Source organism: Pipistrellus kuhlii, unplaced genomic scaffold (assembly GCF_014108245.1).
Source record: "Pipistrellus kuhlii isolate mPipKuh1 unplaced genomic scaffold, mPipKuh1.p scaffold_m20_p_5, whole genome shotgun sequence".
NCBI lineage: Eukaryota > Metazoa > Chordata > Mammalia > Chiroptera > Vespertilionidae > Pipistrellus > Pipistrellus kuhlii.
In genome coordinates this window covers 13167613-13179734 of record NW_023425551.1, presented here as the reverse complement: position 1 = coordinate 13179734, position 12122 = coordinate 13167613, and the positions used below count along the sequence as shown (strand labels likewise).

General features: G+C 43.2%; 1 protein-coding gene across 4 annotated transcripts in view; it reads left to right on the top strand.

The window, feature by feature from the left end:
* SOGA3 (SOGA family member 3) overlaps nucleotides 1-6342 on the top strand; it is a 30556-nt gene extending 24214 nt beyond the window's left edge. Inside the window, exons 4-6 of one of the 4 annotated variants that reach the window (XM_045572785.1) lie at nucleotides 1430-1501; nucleotides 3149-4342; nucleotides 6234-6342. In XM_045572785.1, coding sequence (XP_045428741.1) covers nucleotides 1430-1501; nucleotides 3149-4342; nucleotides 6234-6299 — 1332 coding nt within the window. In that variant the 3' untranslated portion in view covers nucleotides 6300-6342. Of the gene's footprint in view, nucleotides 1-1429; nucleotides 1502-3148; nucleotides 4343-6059; nucleotides 6199-6233 lie in introns of those variants that run through there. The other 3 variants (XM_036414373.2, XM_036414372.2, XM_036414370.2) reach the window with 3 other exon arrangements.
* Nucleotides 6343-12122: the final 5780 nt, after the last annotated feature.

The following is a 12122-nucleotide window of genomic DNA, read 5'->3' as shown; positions in this document are numbered from 1 at the left end:
TTGCTCTAGTCTTGGTTTTCCTGGGACTGTTTTTGCTGATTGGTTCCTAAATTACTTTTGGTTTTGGTGAGTCAGTCCCACAGCTTTTGCTTCAAGCAACACAGAAAACATTTTTCTGTAGGAACTAAACAGAAGCACATGGACCACTCATTTGGTTGTGTAGTTTCCGTTTCATACTGAATGATAGAACTGTGGTGATGTGCTTCTGTTCCTTCTGTGCCTGACCATATGCCTGCATTTAATACTGGATATGGGTTAGAAATTAACATGAACAATTTCATCTGCAGTTCTTCGCAAATTCAAGACTCCTCTTTTGAGAAGACACATTTCTGCTCCCATCCTCCTCTTTTATCTCAGAAACTCCTATTTTATATTCACTCATTAGTTCAACAAAATTTCCCCACCCTTTATCATGTGGCAAGTATTGTTGTTGTGATGCCACATCAGTCAAAGTTCTTGCTTCACAGAGCCTAAAGGATGGCCTGTAACAGCTTGTCTTGTCATTGATGGTTTCCTTGTCTCCCATGCTAAATTGGGGGCCCTCATGGTAGATGCATTATCTGATTGATTTTTGAGTCTCCAGCTCAATGTCTGGTATATGCTAGATATTTATACACATGGATTATTTATACAGAGAGGCCCTCCTTGTGATATTGGTGCTTAGAAATAGAACTGATCTCCAGAGGCCATGGACTGTTAGCCCATAAAATGACTTGGCGCCAGACATTTAACATACAAACTGTCTTTTAATTTCATTAGGACCAACCAATAACATGTGGGAGATATTTACATAATTTTCCAGATTTCCAGCTTCTCTTGGAAGAGCCCATTTCTGTATGACACCTGTCAGCTGAAGCGAATTCCCACTTTGTCTGCTCTTTTACATCGAGTGTGCTCTCTTGGCTACAACCCCTACCATTCCCTGTTGTTACCCAGCTGCGTATGTGTATATTGTATCGTGTGTGTTTGCATGGCTTTGTGGTCAGGAAAGAAATCCTTCAAATTCTACATAAATCTACTGAAAGTTTGCCTTTACAAACTTATAACAACCAAACCCCAACGTATTCCTTTTTTCTTCTTCAATAATGTAGAATGCTAATGAGAATCTGCTTTCATTTGAAATATCTAGCATATTGAGTCATCGATCTACATTTTGTGCAAGTTATTTTTCTGCATTTTCACAGCAGGTTTCCTACATTTTTTTCAATTAATTAAATCATGGCCAGCTCCTTTTCTACTGTAATGTGCATCTCAGTCCAGAGTAAAAATATACCTAAATCTATCTGACTTGGGTTATTGTTCTCCTTTATGATTTTTGATCTGACACGTCATTTGGCTTGGTTTTGTCATATCACATGAGTTCATTAAAAATATAAAATGGAATTAAAACTATAGTCTAGCTAACAAATATATTCATGCTTTGTTTCAGCTCTCCTTAAAAAGAAGAGGAAGCAAAGATTTACCGAAATCTGAAAAAAAGACTCAACAGACTCCCACAGAGGTATGTAGAAATGAAATTTCAACAATACATCAAGCACCTCTAGATGCATATATAAGCTACTTCTGTAAGTAGACATAACAGCCAGACATACTCCTGTAAAACAATGTTAAGTTGTCCATATCAATTATGTAGCTATAGATACAGGCAGTCCAAAACATTCAGTATCTTCACCTACAAAGCAAGCACTAACATTCCTGTTATTATCGCATTTCCACATGGCAAAATGTCATTAGTACTTTCTGTGTTCCAATATTTGAGAACTGTACCCATGGTGCTAATCTTGTCCGCTCATAATTAATAAGGCCAGGAGAATAGCTGTCCCTGTGGTATCAGGGAGAATAAGGAAAGCAATGTGGCAGGAAGGGATGGCAGAGGAGAGTTGCTTGTGATGGCTTTAGAGTCCTGAAGTATTTTGCTGTACTAGTGATTAGGGAAGCAAAAAAAAAAAAAAAAAAAAAAAAGGCAGAAGAATAAAAATAACATTTCAAAGATGGATTCAACTTGGGCTTGTTGAGAACCTTAGAAACACGGCCACAGTAATGATTAGTTCTGCTTTCAGGGTGAGCAGAAGGTACTGAGAGATGTAAGGAAGGAGATTTTAAAACAGAAGAGGAAATATTTGGAGGCAGAAGTGATGATAATGGCTCCCCAAGAACACCTGGCTAGATGCATATGTTGGAATATGGAGTACTATAGCATGCTTTTTTTTAAAAAAATTATTTCATGGGGCTTTCTTATTAGGTAGAAACTAACTTAAGCAATATTTAGTGGGGGTGGGGGGTAAGGACAGAGCATGGGGGTGGGAACCAGGTGGAGGGAAGCTTTGGGGGGGGTGAGGGGGAAGAGGAACAATTGTAATAATCTGAACAATAAAGATTTATTAAAAAATAAATAAATATACAAAAATTGAAAAAAGTTGATGTTGATAATATTTTTATTTTATTTTTTTAAAATATATTTTATTGATTTTTCACAGAGAGGAAGAGACAGGGATAGAGAGTTAGAAACCTTGATGAGAGAGAATCATTGATCAACTACCTCTTGTGCACCTCCTACTGGGGATGTGCCCGCAACCAAGGTACATGCCCTTGACCGAAATCGAACCCAGGACCTTTCAGTTCGCAGGCCGACGCTCTATCCACTGAGCCAAACCTGTCTCGGCTTGATAATATTTTTAAAAAGCATAACATATTAAATGTCTGTTTTCTCTCTTTCCATTCTCTACCTATTCTGTTCATGGTTAATTTTTCTATGGGTACTTGCACAAGAATATTTATAGACCAGTCTTATACCAAAATCATTACTCCATTTTGTACATTTTTCTCAGTTTCCTTGATAAGTTCAAAATGCTCTGTCGCTACAGCTTTCTCACTGTCTTTGGCATAACGTCAGCTACCTCACACTAGGTATTTTGCTGTGAACCATCCCCCATGTCGCCATGATTCCTCTTCCCCGCCTTATTCAGGGGGAAGATGCTTGATCTAAAATCTTAAGTCAGCTCTAGTCAGCAGTTTCTTTTCTTTTCATTCAAGTCCTCTTGTATTTCTCATGTTAACGTTTATGCAGGTGTCCTTTTTTCCGGTTGTTTTCTTGATTTACGTAAACATGGTCTCCCATGCTCTTTTTTTCTCTCTTTTCCCAAACGAGGAGGACAATGAAGATTTGAAATGCCAGCTGCAGTTCGTGAAAGAAGAAGCCGCTCTGATGAGGAAGAAAATGGCCAAGATCGATAAAGAGAAGGACCGGTTTGAGCACGAGCTGCAGAAGTACAGATCCTTTTACGGGGACCTGGACAGCCCCCTGCCCAAAGGCGAAGCCGGGGGCCCTCCCAGCACCAGGGAGGCCGAGCTCAAGCTCCGGCTGCGGCTGGTGGAGGAGGAAGCCAACATCCTGGGCCGGAAGATCGTGGAGCTGGAGGTGGAGAACCGAGGCCTCAAGGCAGAGCTGGACGACCTGCGGGGCGAAGACTTCAAGGGCTCGGGAGCCAACCCGCTCATGCGGGAGCAGAGCGAGTCCCTGTCGGAGCTGCGGCAGCACCTGCAGCTGGTGGAGGACGAGACGGAGCTGCTGCGGAGGAACGTGGCCGACCTGGAGGAGCAGAACAAGCGCATCACGGTCGAGCTCAACAAGTACAAGTTCAAGTCCGGCGGCGGCCACGACAACGCGCGGCACCACGACAGCGCCAAGACCGAGGCGCTGCAGGAGGAGCTGAAGGCGGCGCGCCTGCAGATCAACGAGCTGAGCGGCAAGGTGATGCAGCTGCAGTACGAGAACCGCGTGCTCATGTCCAACATGCAGCGCTACGACCTGGCCTCGCACCTGGGCATCCGCGGCAGCCCCCGCGACAGCGACGCCGAGAGCGACGCGGGCAAGAAGGAGGGCAGCGACGACGACTCGCGGCCGCCGCACCGCAAGCGCGAGGGCCCGATCGGCGGCGAGAGCGACCCGGAGGAGGCGCGCAGCATCCGCTGCCTCACGCCCACCCGCTCCTTCTACCCCGCGCCGCCGGGGCCCTGGCCCAAGAGCTTCTCCTCCGACCGGCAGCACATGAAGGACATCCGCTCCGAGGCCGAGCGCCTGGGCAAGACCATCGACCGGCTCATCGCCGACACCAGCACCATCATCACCGAGGCGCGCATCTACGTGGCCAACGGGGACCTGTTCGGCCTGATGGACGAGGAGGACGACGGCAGCCGCATCCGCGAGCACGAGCTGCTCTACCGCATCAACGCGCAGATGAAGGCCTTCCGCAAGGAGCTGCAGACCTTCATCGACCGCCTGGAGGTGCCCAAGTCCGCGGATGACCGCGGCGGAGCCGAGGAACCCATATCCGTGAGTCAGGTACAGTTCTGCCTATTGCGAGCCCGGGCGATGGCCAGGCGGGTGCGCGGAGCTGCTGCGGGGCCCGGTGGGTGGGGCGGGGCGGGGCGGCTCCGCGCACCCGCCTCCGCGCCCCGCTTTGGAGAAGTCCCGGCGCTGAGCTCCACGGGACGCACCTGTTCCCTCTCACTGTCCTCCTGCAGGCCTGAGGTTTTTGTCATCACCGGATTGCCAGGGACTATGTCCCCTCTGTTCTTTTTAAAGGGAAACTTTATCCACATCCCCTGCCCCGTTTTCTGTGTAATGATTAAAAAAATGGTTTTTTTTAGATTTATAATAATAATTATTATTCATTATCAAAGGTCAACATTTTCAATATGATTCCACTGATTATAATAGAAGGAGCTGCAAGAAGAGCACTAATAAGGAATATTCAATTGTTGATTAGCGGATTTTTAAAAATATATATTTTATTGATTTTTTTAAAGAGAGGAAGGAAGAGGGAGAGAGAGATAGAAACGTTGATGAGAGAGAAACATCGACCAGCTGCCTCCCGCACACTCCCTACCGGGGATGTGCCCGCAGCCAAGGTACATGCCCTTGACTGGAATCAAACCTGGAACCTTTCAGTCCGCAGACCGACGCTCTATCCACTGAGCCAAACGGGTTTCGGCTGATTTGCAAATTTCCAAGCCAAGATTCAAATTGAGTTTAAAACATATATATATATTTTTTAAGTCACTGAGTTGATGCGTAAGGACCGTTAAATGTAGAAGCCGGCGGGGGAAAGAGATGATACTGTGTCTAGAGGAATAAATGGAAGCTGTTCCTTTACCACCAGTTGAAGTGACATCATCGCTACTTCTAGAAAATATCACTGTTGGCTCTGCGGTGGAGAACCTCAGGACTGGGGAAGGAGTGTTATTTATTTATTTATTTTTAACTTTAAGGCAACACTCATTCAAAAAAAAAAAAAAATAGTAATAACTGTTCCCGAACAGGGAAAACCAGCACTTTTCCTTCATCCTAATTTGTAGAGACACACTTGATGAATTGGACTGAGCTGCTCTAGCCAGGTATGGTGGCCAAAGACCAATGCATTTTGTCAGAGTTAACCACCTTAGAGGTAATTTAGAAAGCAAAACAGACAGCGCCCCCCCCCCCCCCACGACCCCACACTCCACAGCCCCATGGCAAGCCTGGGATCCCGTATCCATTGGAAAACCCGTGGAACTACAACAGCATGCATGGCTTTTAAGACATGCCAGAGGTTTAAATTAAAAAACCAGTTTATACACAGAAGCATGACATTCATTTCGCTGCCTGTTAGTCACAACTAGAAACATCGCAACCTTATTGCTTATTGATCTTGCATGTCGCTCTGCTTTGCTCTGGGAAGAAAAAAATAGTCCTATGATAAAACTTGTTGAATTCTTTAAAGGTTGAGGCTTCTTCCTCCTATTGACTGTATCTAAACATTGGTTTCTAGTTTCCCCGTTGCAGCTTTTTTTGGGTACTTTGAGCATGTGTTTTTTCACCTGTGCCTTTGGGAACAAAAGAGACTCAGAATGAGAGGATGCACTGTGTTTAATAGCAAACTTTCAGATTCCGTCAATAGAGGCATAAGGGGGATTCTCCTTTATCTGAGGTTGAATGTATACTTAGATTAGTTTATATAAATTTAAGTTTTTAAAATTATTACTAATTCTTCTCTTTGTCTCTGCATTTACCTTCCCAGATGTTCCAGCCTATCATTTTACTCATCCTCATTCTTGTATTATTTTCATCACTTTCTTACACAACAATATTTAAACTTGTCTTCCTTTTTACGCTGTTTTTCGTACTGTAAATATTTCACCATTTATCATTCATTGTAGTATTTTCAGTTTGTTTATTTTGTTCATCCTTCAAGACAAGAAGTACAAGAAGTATACTTTCTGTAGTAACCAATGCTATAAAAACACTGAAGACTGCTTAATTTCTTTAAAAAGACCCATCTCACCATTATCAAATTCAGTAAGAAGCCCAGGGACTAAAATATTTCAGGTAAGAAAGTGTGACTTTTTTTATTTTTATTATAAATCATCTTAATTTGTGCTTCTGTCTTTTACGTCTTCATTTCTATTCTTCTTAATAAGTAATTGGCAGAATGACTATCATAATTGGCTAAATCAGTTATTTCTCATTAGCTGACTAATGATAATTCAAAAGCTAGACATTCACTCACAGGTTGGGTACATTTCCAAAAAATAATGTAGGTTTTGCTAGTTATATCAGACTAACAGGGTAATTTTGACATCCAATTATATATATGAAAATGTTGGTGAATGAATGAAATAGGACCCTCATAGAAACTAAGTAATTATTTGCAATGTTGATGGTGTTTTGTTTAAAAAGATTTGCTTTGAAGCATGAGTGCGGATTAGGTCTCAGATGGTTGAGAAAATAATTATTCCCATCCTACTGCATGTGGCCATCTTTCAACCAAACTGTTATATTTTATATTTTGTTATATGTTGCGAATCAAGTATGTAGCATGTTAGATTTTCCTTAAAAAATAAACAAACAAATAAATAAATAAATAAATAAATAAAATAAAAATTCTTAGGCATCTTGGATAGAATGATGCCATAAATGCATGCAAGGGTGGTACACGTACCTCAGTGGTATCTTGTGACCAGAATTAGGAAGGATTGGCTAACCAGGGCAGGTCTAGGCTAACTGAAACACCAGCCTCCTCTTCAGGTCTCTTATGGGGACTTCCTGTCATTCGAGCAGTGGGGGTATTAATTTTACCTATGTGCTCCTAAAGGTATTGATTTTCTGGATGGAATCTTAGACTCTCTCCAGGCACTCTACGTAGGGAACCCCAGTAGGATGTTAGGGAGAAGAAACAGGACTCACTTGGCTACTGCTCACAGATTCTGGGGGTTGAGGTCACTCTGGCAGCTCATCTGAAGTCAGTGAGGCAATTTTTCTGTGAAATCAAAGTCCAGGGAAGCCCTTTCCAATTCTGCCCAACCCACCGCATAGCTGGCTTCCCCGTTTGTGCCTGCGTGTTCACACACCTCTACCGCACTGACGTGTACAGTGAGTGGTGTACCAGCGTCAGGGAATTCAGACCTGCTTCTGACTGAGGGGACTGCCCCTGCTGGGGGTTAGTTGTTAGGAGGTGGCCTCAGCAATGAGCCAGCAGCATGCAGTGACCTTGACCCTTGCCTTACTCTGCCTGGAACCTAAGGCTGTTCTGTAGGCATCGGGGATCCTGTGAGCGTCTCTCCCCTGCATCCCAGGCTACAGGCTTGCCAAGAGAAGTTAACAAAGACAGTACCCAGGACCTCAGAAAGAATTCCCTGTATCTGCTTCCTCTCCCCTTTCATCCGGTCACTTCTATTACAGTATCTTTATTGTGCAAAGCTAGTTCTAAAACAGGAACACCCAGGCTTCTTTGTTCATCGAGAGAGCAAAATCCCCGAATGATTTAGACAAAGAATCTTCCCCTATTTGCACTTTAAAGCCGTGCTATTTAAACATCACGTTGAAAATAAATTCAAACAAACCAACCGTATTGTAGAAAATTTCCTTGGGTGTAGGAAGGCATATCTTTGTAATTTGGACTAATTTAAGAAAGAAAGAAAAAAATCAGTTGACTATTTTTAAGCATAACTAACTCAAACTTCTAAAACAAAGGGAGATTCAGTGCTGAGCCCAGAATGTGTATTGGCCTGCATTCCCCATCCTTCACTCCCGTTTGAGTGTTTGCTTGGTGGAGTAGGATACGATTGTTTAATCAGCTGCCAGTGAAGTTTGGTAGCTCAGCCTTCACCTCCAACACTCACGCAGTGCGTGTCGCTCTGTTCTTACAGAACCACAGCCCCCTTTCATCTGGCAGGGTCATGCGATGGGTCAGATACCCTCATTGAGTGTAAGGATGGAAGAGAAAAGTGGTGGAGGACAATGCTCGAAAGTGAGAAAAGTGGACTGTTCATTCAACTCTTGGTATTTGGAACAATTGGAAACTGTATCTGTGTAGATGCTGCTGCTTAAATCATATTTAGATTAGTTAGAACTAAGGAAAGTGTAATTCTGTGTGTAATTTTGATTGAGCTTTTCAAGGTGAAGTGATCACATGCCCATTTGGATGGAACACACATTTCCTGAGTAGGTCCTGGTACGCTCACCAGCCTCCTTGTGGAATTTCAGAGGGAAATACATACAGAGTATGAAAGCTTTATGGCCGAAACCGGTTTGGCTCAGTGGATAAAGTGTTGGCCTGCAGACTGAAGGGTCTCGGGTTCGATTCTGGTCAAGGGCATGTACCTTGGTTGTGGGCACATCCCCAATAGGGGGTGTGCAAGAGGCAGCTGATCGATGACTCTCTCTCATTGATGTTTCTAACTATCTCTCTCTCTTCCTCTCTGTAAAAAATCATTAAAAAAAATATATTTTTTTTTAAAGAAAGAAAGCTTTATGGCCTGGGCTTGGCAGGAAAACCTTTGTAGTGATTGTATTAAATGTGGCAGCAAACTAATGCTTCTCAGTACTCGTGCTGATCAGTTGGGAGAGAAGGACATGGAGGGAGCTACTTCAAATATTGGCCATTCGGAAAGTGTGTACAAAATCACTGAATCTCTAACGGTCCTTTCCATGTAACTTAATACGTCTCAGTCTGCACCTTCTCTGCTCACTCACTCTCAAGTATTCAGTTCAGTTTTAAAATAACTCTGCAGCTGTCCTCTTGAAATGATGGGTAGTTGTTAAAACACCACCAGGAACAACCTTCAAGTATGGCACTTAAAGCCTCATTTGATCAGAAAATAGGAGCAGCCAGTGTAACACTCGCCTCTCAAAAAGGAGAGACTTTGGAAGTTTCCACCTGTCTCACTCCAGTGGTAAACCAGGCTGTGTTGTTCTAAAGAGCCTTGTTTATATCTCAGATGTTTATGTTTATAAGCCTAAAGGTGTTGACATTTTCTGGTTATTCAGTTTCATTGTTAGAACTAGAAAAGGTTTTTTTAGGTTATAGTTATTAGGGTTTTTAAAAAAATATTTTATTGCTGGAACTGGTTTAGCTCCATGGACAGAGCGTTGGCCTGCGGACTGAAAGGTCCAGGGTTTGATTCCAGTCTAGGGCATGTACCTTGGTTGCGGGCACATCCCCAGTAGGGGGTGTGTGTGAGGCAGCTGATCGATGATTTTCTCTCCTTGATGTTTCTAACTAACCCTCTCCCTTCCTCTCTGTAAAAAAAATCAATAAAACATTTTTAAAAATATATTTTATTGATTTTTTACAGAGAGAAAGGGAGAGGGTTAGTTAGAAACATCAAGGAGAGAAAAACATCAGTCAGCTGCCTCATACACAACTCCCACTGGGGATGTGCCCGCAACCAACGTACATGCCCTTGACCATAATCGAACCTGGGACCCCTTAGTCCTCAGGCTGACACTCCATCCTCTAAGCCAAACCGCCAGAGCAAGTTGTGTGTGTGTTTGTGTGTGTGTGTGTATGTTTAATCACAATTAGCTATTTATCACAATAAGGCACCATCAAAATCCAACATCTGAAAATAAAATTGCATGATTTTATAAATTTATAAAATTTATGGCATAAGAATATACTGGTATCCCAAAAAATGTACATACACTTTACTGCTGATAGCTCAGTTTTGAAAATGAAATGTGTTTTAATAAACACTACCTTTGTAATTATTCAATTGTGTGTATACAGTTTTGGGGACACCCTGTATATCACTGGTTTCTAGCAGTTATTCAAAATATCCATGTAACTTTACTGACTTGTGTGTTAGGAATTCTGGTGTAGCCAACATTCAAACATCCTGGGTACGGTGTTTCAATCCCAGTTTATATTATTTTGCTTTTCTCTTGATTACTTTTCTTTTAAATTATCAGCACATTTTTAGATAGATGAAGTAATTAAAAGTTTTTATCTTATTCCAAAACTCAAGGCCCGCTGCACAAAATTCGTGCATGGTGGGGTGTGTCCCTCACCCCAGCCTGCACCCTCTCCAATCTGGGACCCCTTGAGGGATCCCTATGTCCCATAGAGATTGGGCCTAAACGGGCAGTCGGACATCCCTCTCACAATCCAGGACTGCTGGCTCCCAACTGCTTTCCTAATTGCCCCTACCTGCTTCTGTCTGCCAGCCTGTTTGCCCTTAACTGCCCTCCCCTGCAGGCCTGGGTCCCCCAACTTCCCTTCCCTGCAGGTCCGATGAGTCACATTGGCCAGGCCAGAGTTAGACTTTTTAAGTAGAACATCCTACGTGTCAGCCCACATCAGTCTTTTAGAACTCCAGATGGAGAGGTTAACATGTTAGCAAAATTAATTTATTCTGGATTTTTAGGTGACTCCTAGGAATCTGAGCTCCTTTGCCTGAAAGGAAATGTGTATCAGCAGAGGTCCGAGGGGCACTGTCCGGAGAGTGTTAACGTTACCCTAACCGCTTAGACTCCTTATGTGGAAAAAAACACACAAGTGAAGTGGCCTAAGATCATTGAAGAAAAAGTGGGCATGCCTAGCTTTGGAACTCACAAATCAAGTGAGAAGGTCTCTAGGAGAAATGTATGTCCCTGACTATGCTCCCCATTTTAGAGGGAATATAATGTGTTGGATAAGGAAGAAAGATGTTGTGGGACTCCTACTGTTCAAAATATTTCAATGACAGCAACAACAAAAGAATACAGTGTAAGGGCCAGCACAGCCATTAAGGTATTGTGTTTGCAGTCTCAGGTGGACGCACTAAAAACCCTAGTTTGGCGATGGGTCTGGCGGACTCTGACGTCCTCTAATTGGAGTGGGTCCTCGGCTATCTGGAGGTGTGACTTCAAGCCTCCCTCCTGTGCCCTCACCTCCAGATCTTCTGCCTGAGCCTCTCACATCGTGATGCCACATTAAACCCTCAAAACCCAGATCAAAATTCCTCATTCTGATCTCCCCGCCCTGCCCCCACTCCATGGCCCATGAATAAAACAGATTCTTTTCCTGAGCTCTAACGAAAGCTTATACTGACATGTTTTTCTCCCAGTCCTTTGTGTATGCTAGCTGTTCTTTTCTGTGCCACGCTGCGACTGCTTCCTGTCAATGGCATTTTGTTAGACGATTACTGAAAATATAATGCTATCACCTAATGCGCATAATTGAACAGTTCTGGTAGAAGATATAGTTGGCTAGCAACTATCTAGGGAGTGAAAGAGAATAGGAATTAATTCCTGTGTCCTTCCATTTATACTCACTAAATAGCCTCTCTTATTCCTGCTTACTGCCAGAACTTCCCGAGAGACGTGACTCAGGGTGGCCCCCTGGTGGTGAATAGGCGTTTCCAAGGCTCTTTTCTGGAATAAAATGCAGCAGCAGAACAGTCCCCGTATTATTTACATTTTGTTGTCAACATTGTCCATTTCTCTCAAGTCAGGCATCTGGAAATAATATAATGAGATGCTAAAAACACATTTTGAAAATGCTTTGTAAAACTCTAGTTTTAAATAGCCCACATTTCTAAAATGTTTTATTTCTTCAGAATACGCATCAGTTCTTAAAAAGAACACCGTTTGAAACCGTTTCTTGTGAATAGTTCTGTCATCTGGAAATTCCTGAACATGGCCCCGAGGTGGGTCGGCTTGCCTAAGAAAACCTGTTGACGTGTCACCAGCCCTCAGCCAGCATCTCATGACTCCCAGGGGAAAAACGCCCGCACTGGGACAATAGCACATAAGCCGAAAAACAACATCTAAATTTGTAGCTCTGTGTGTGTGACTCTCAGAATTTCATAACCCAAACCAG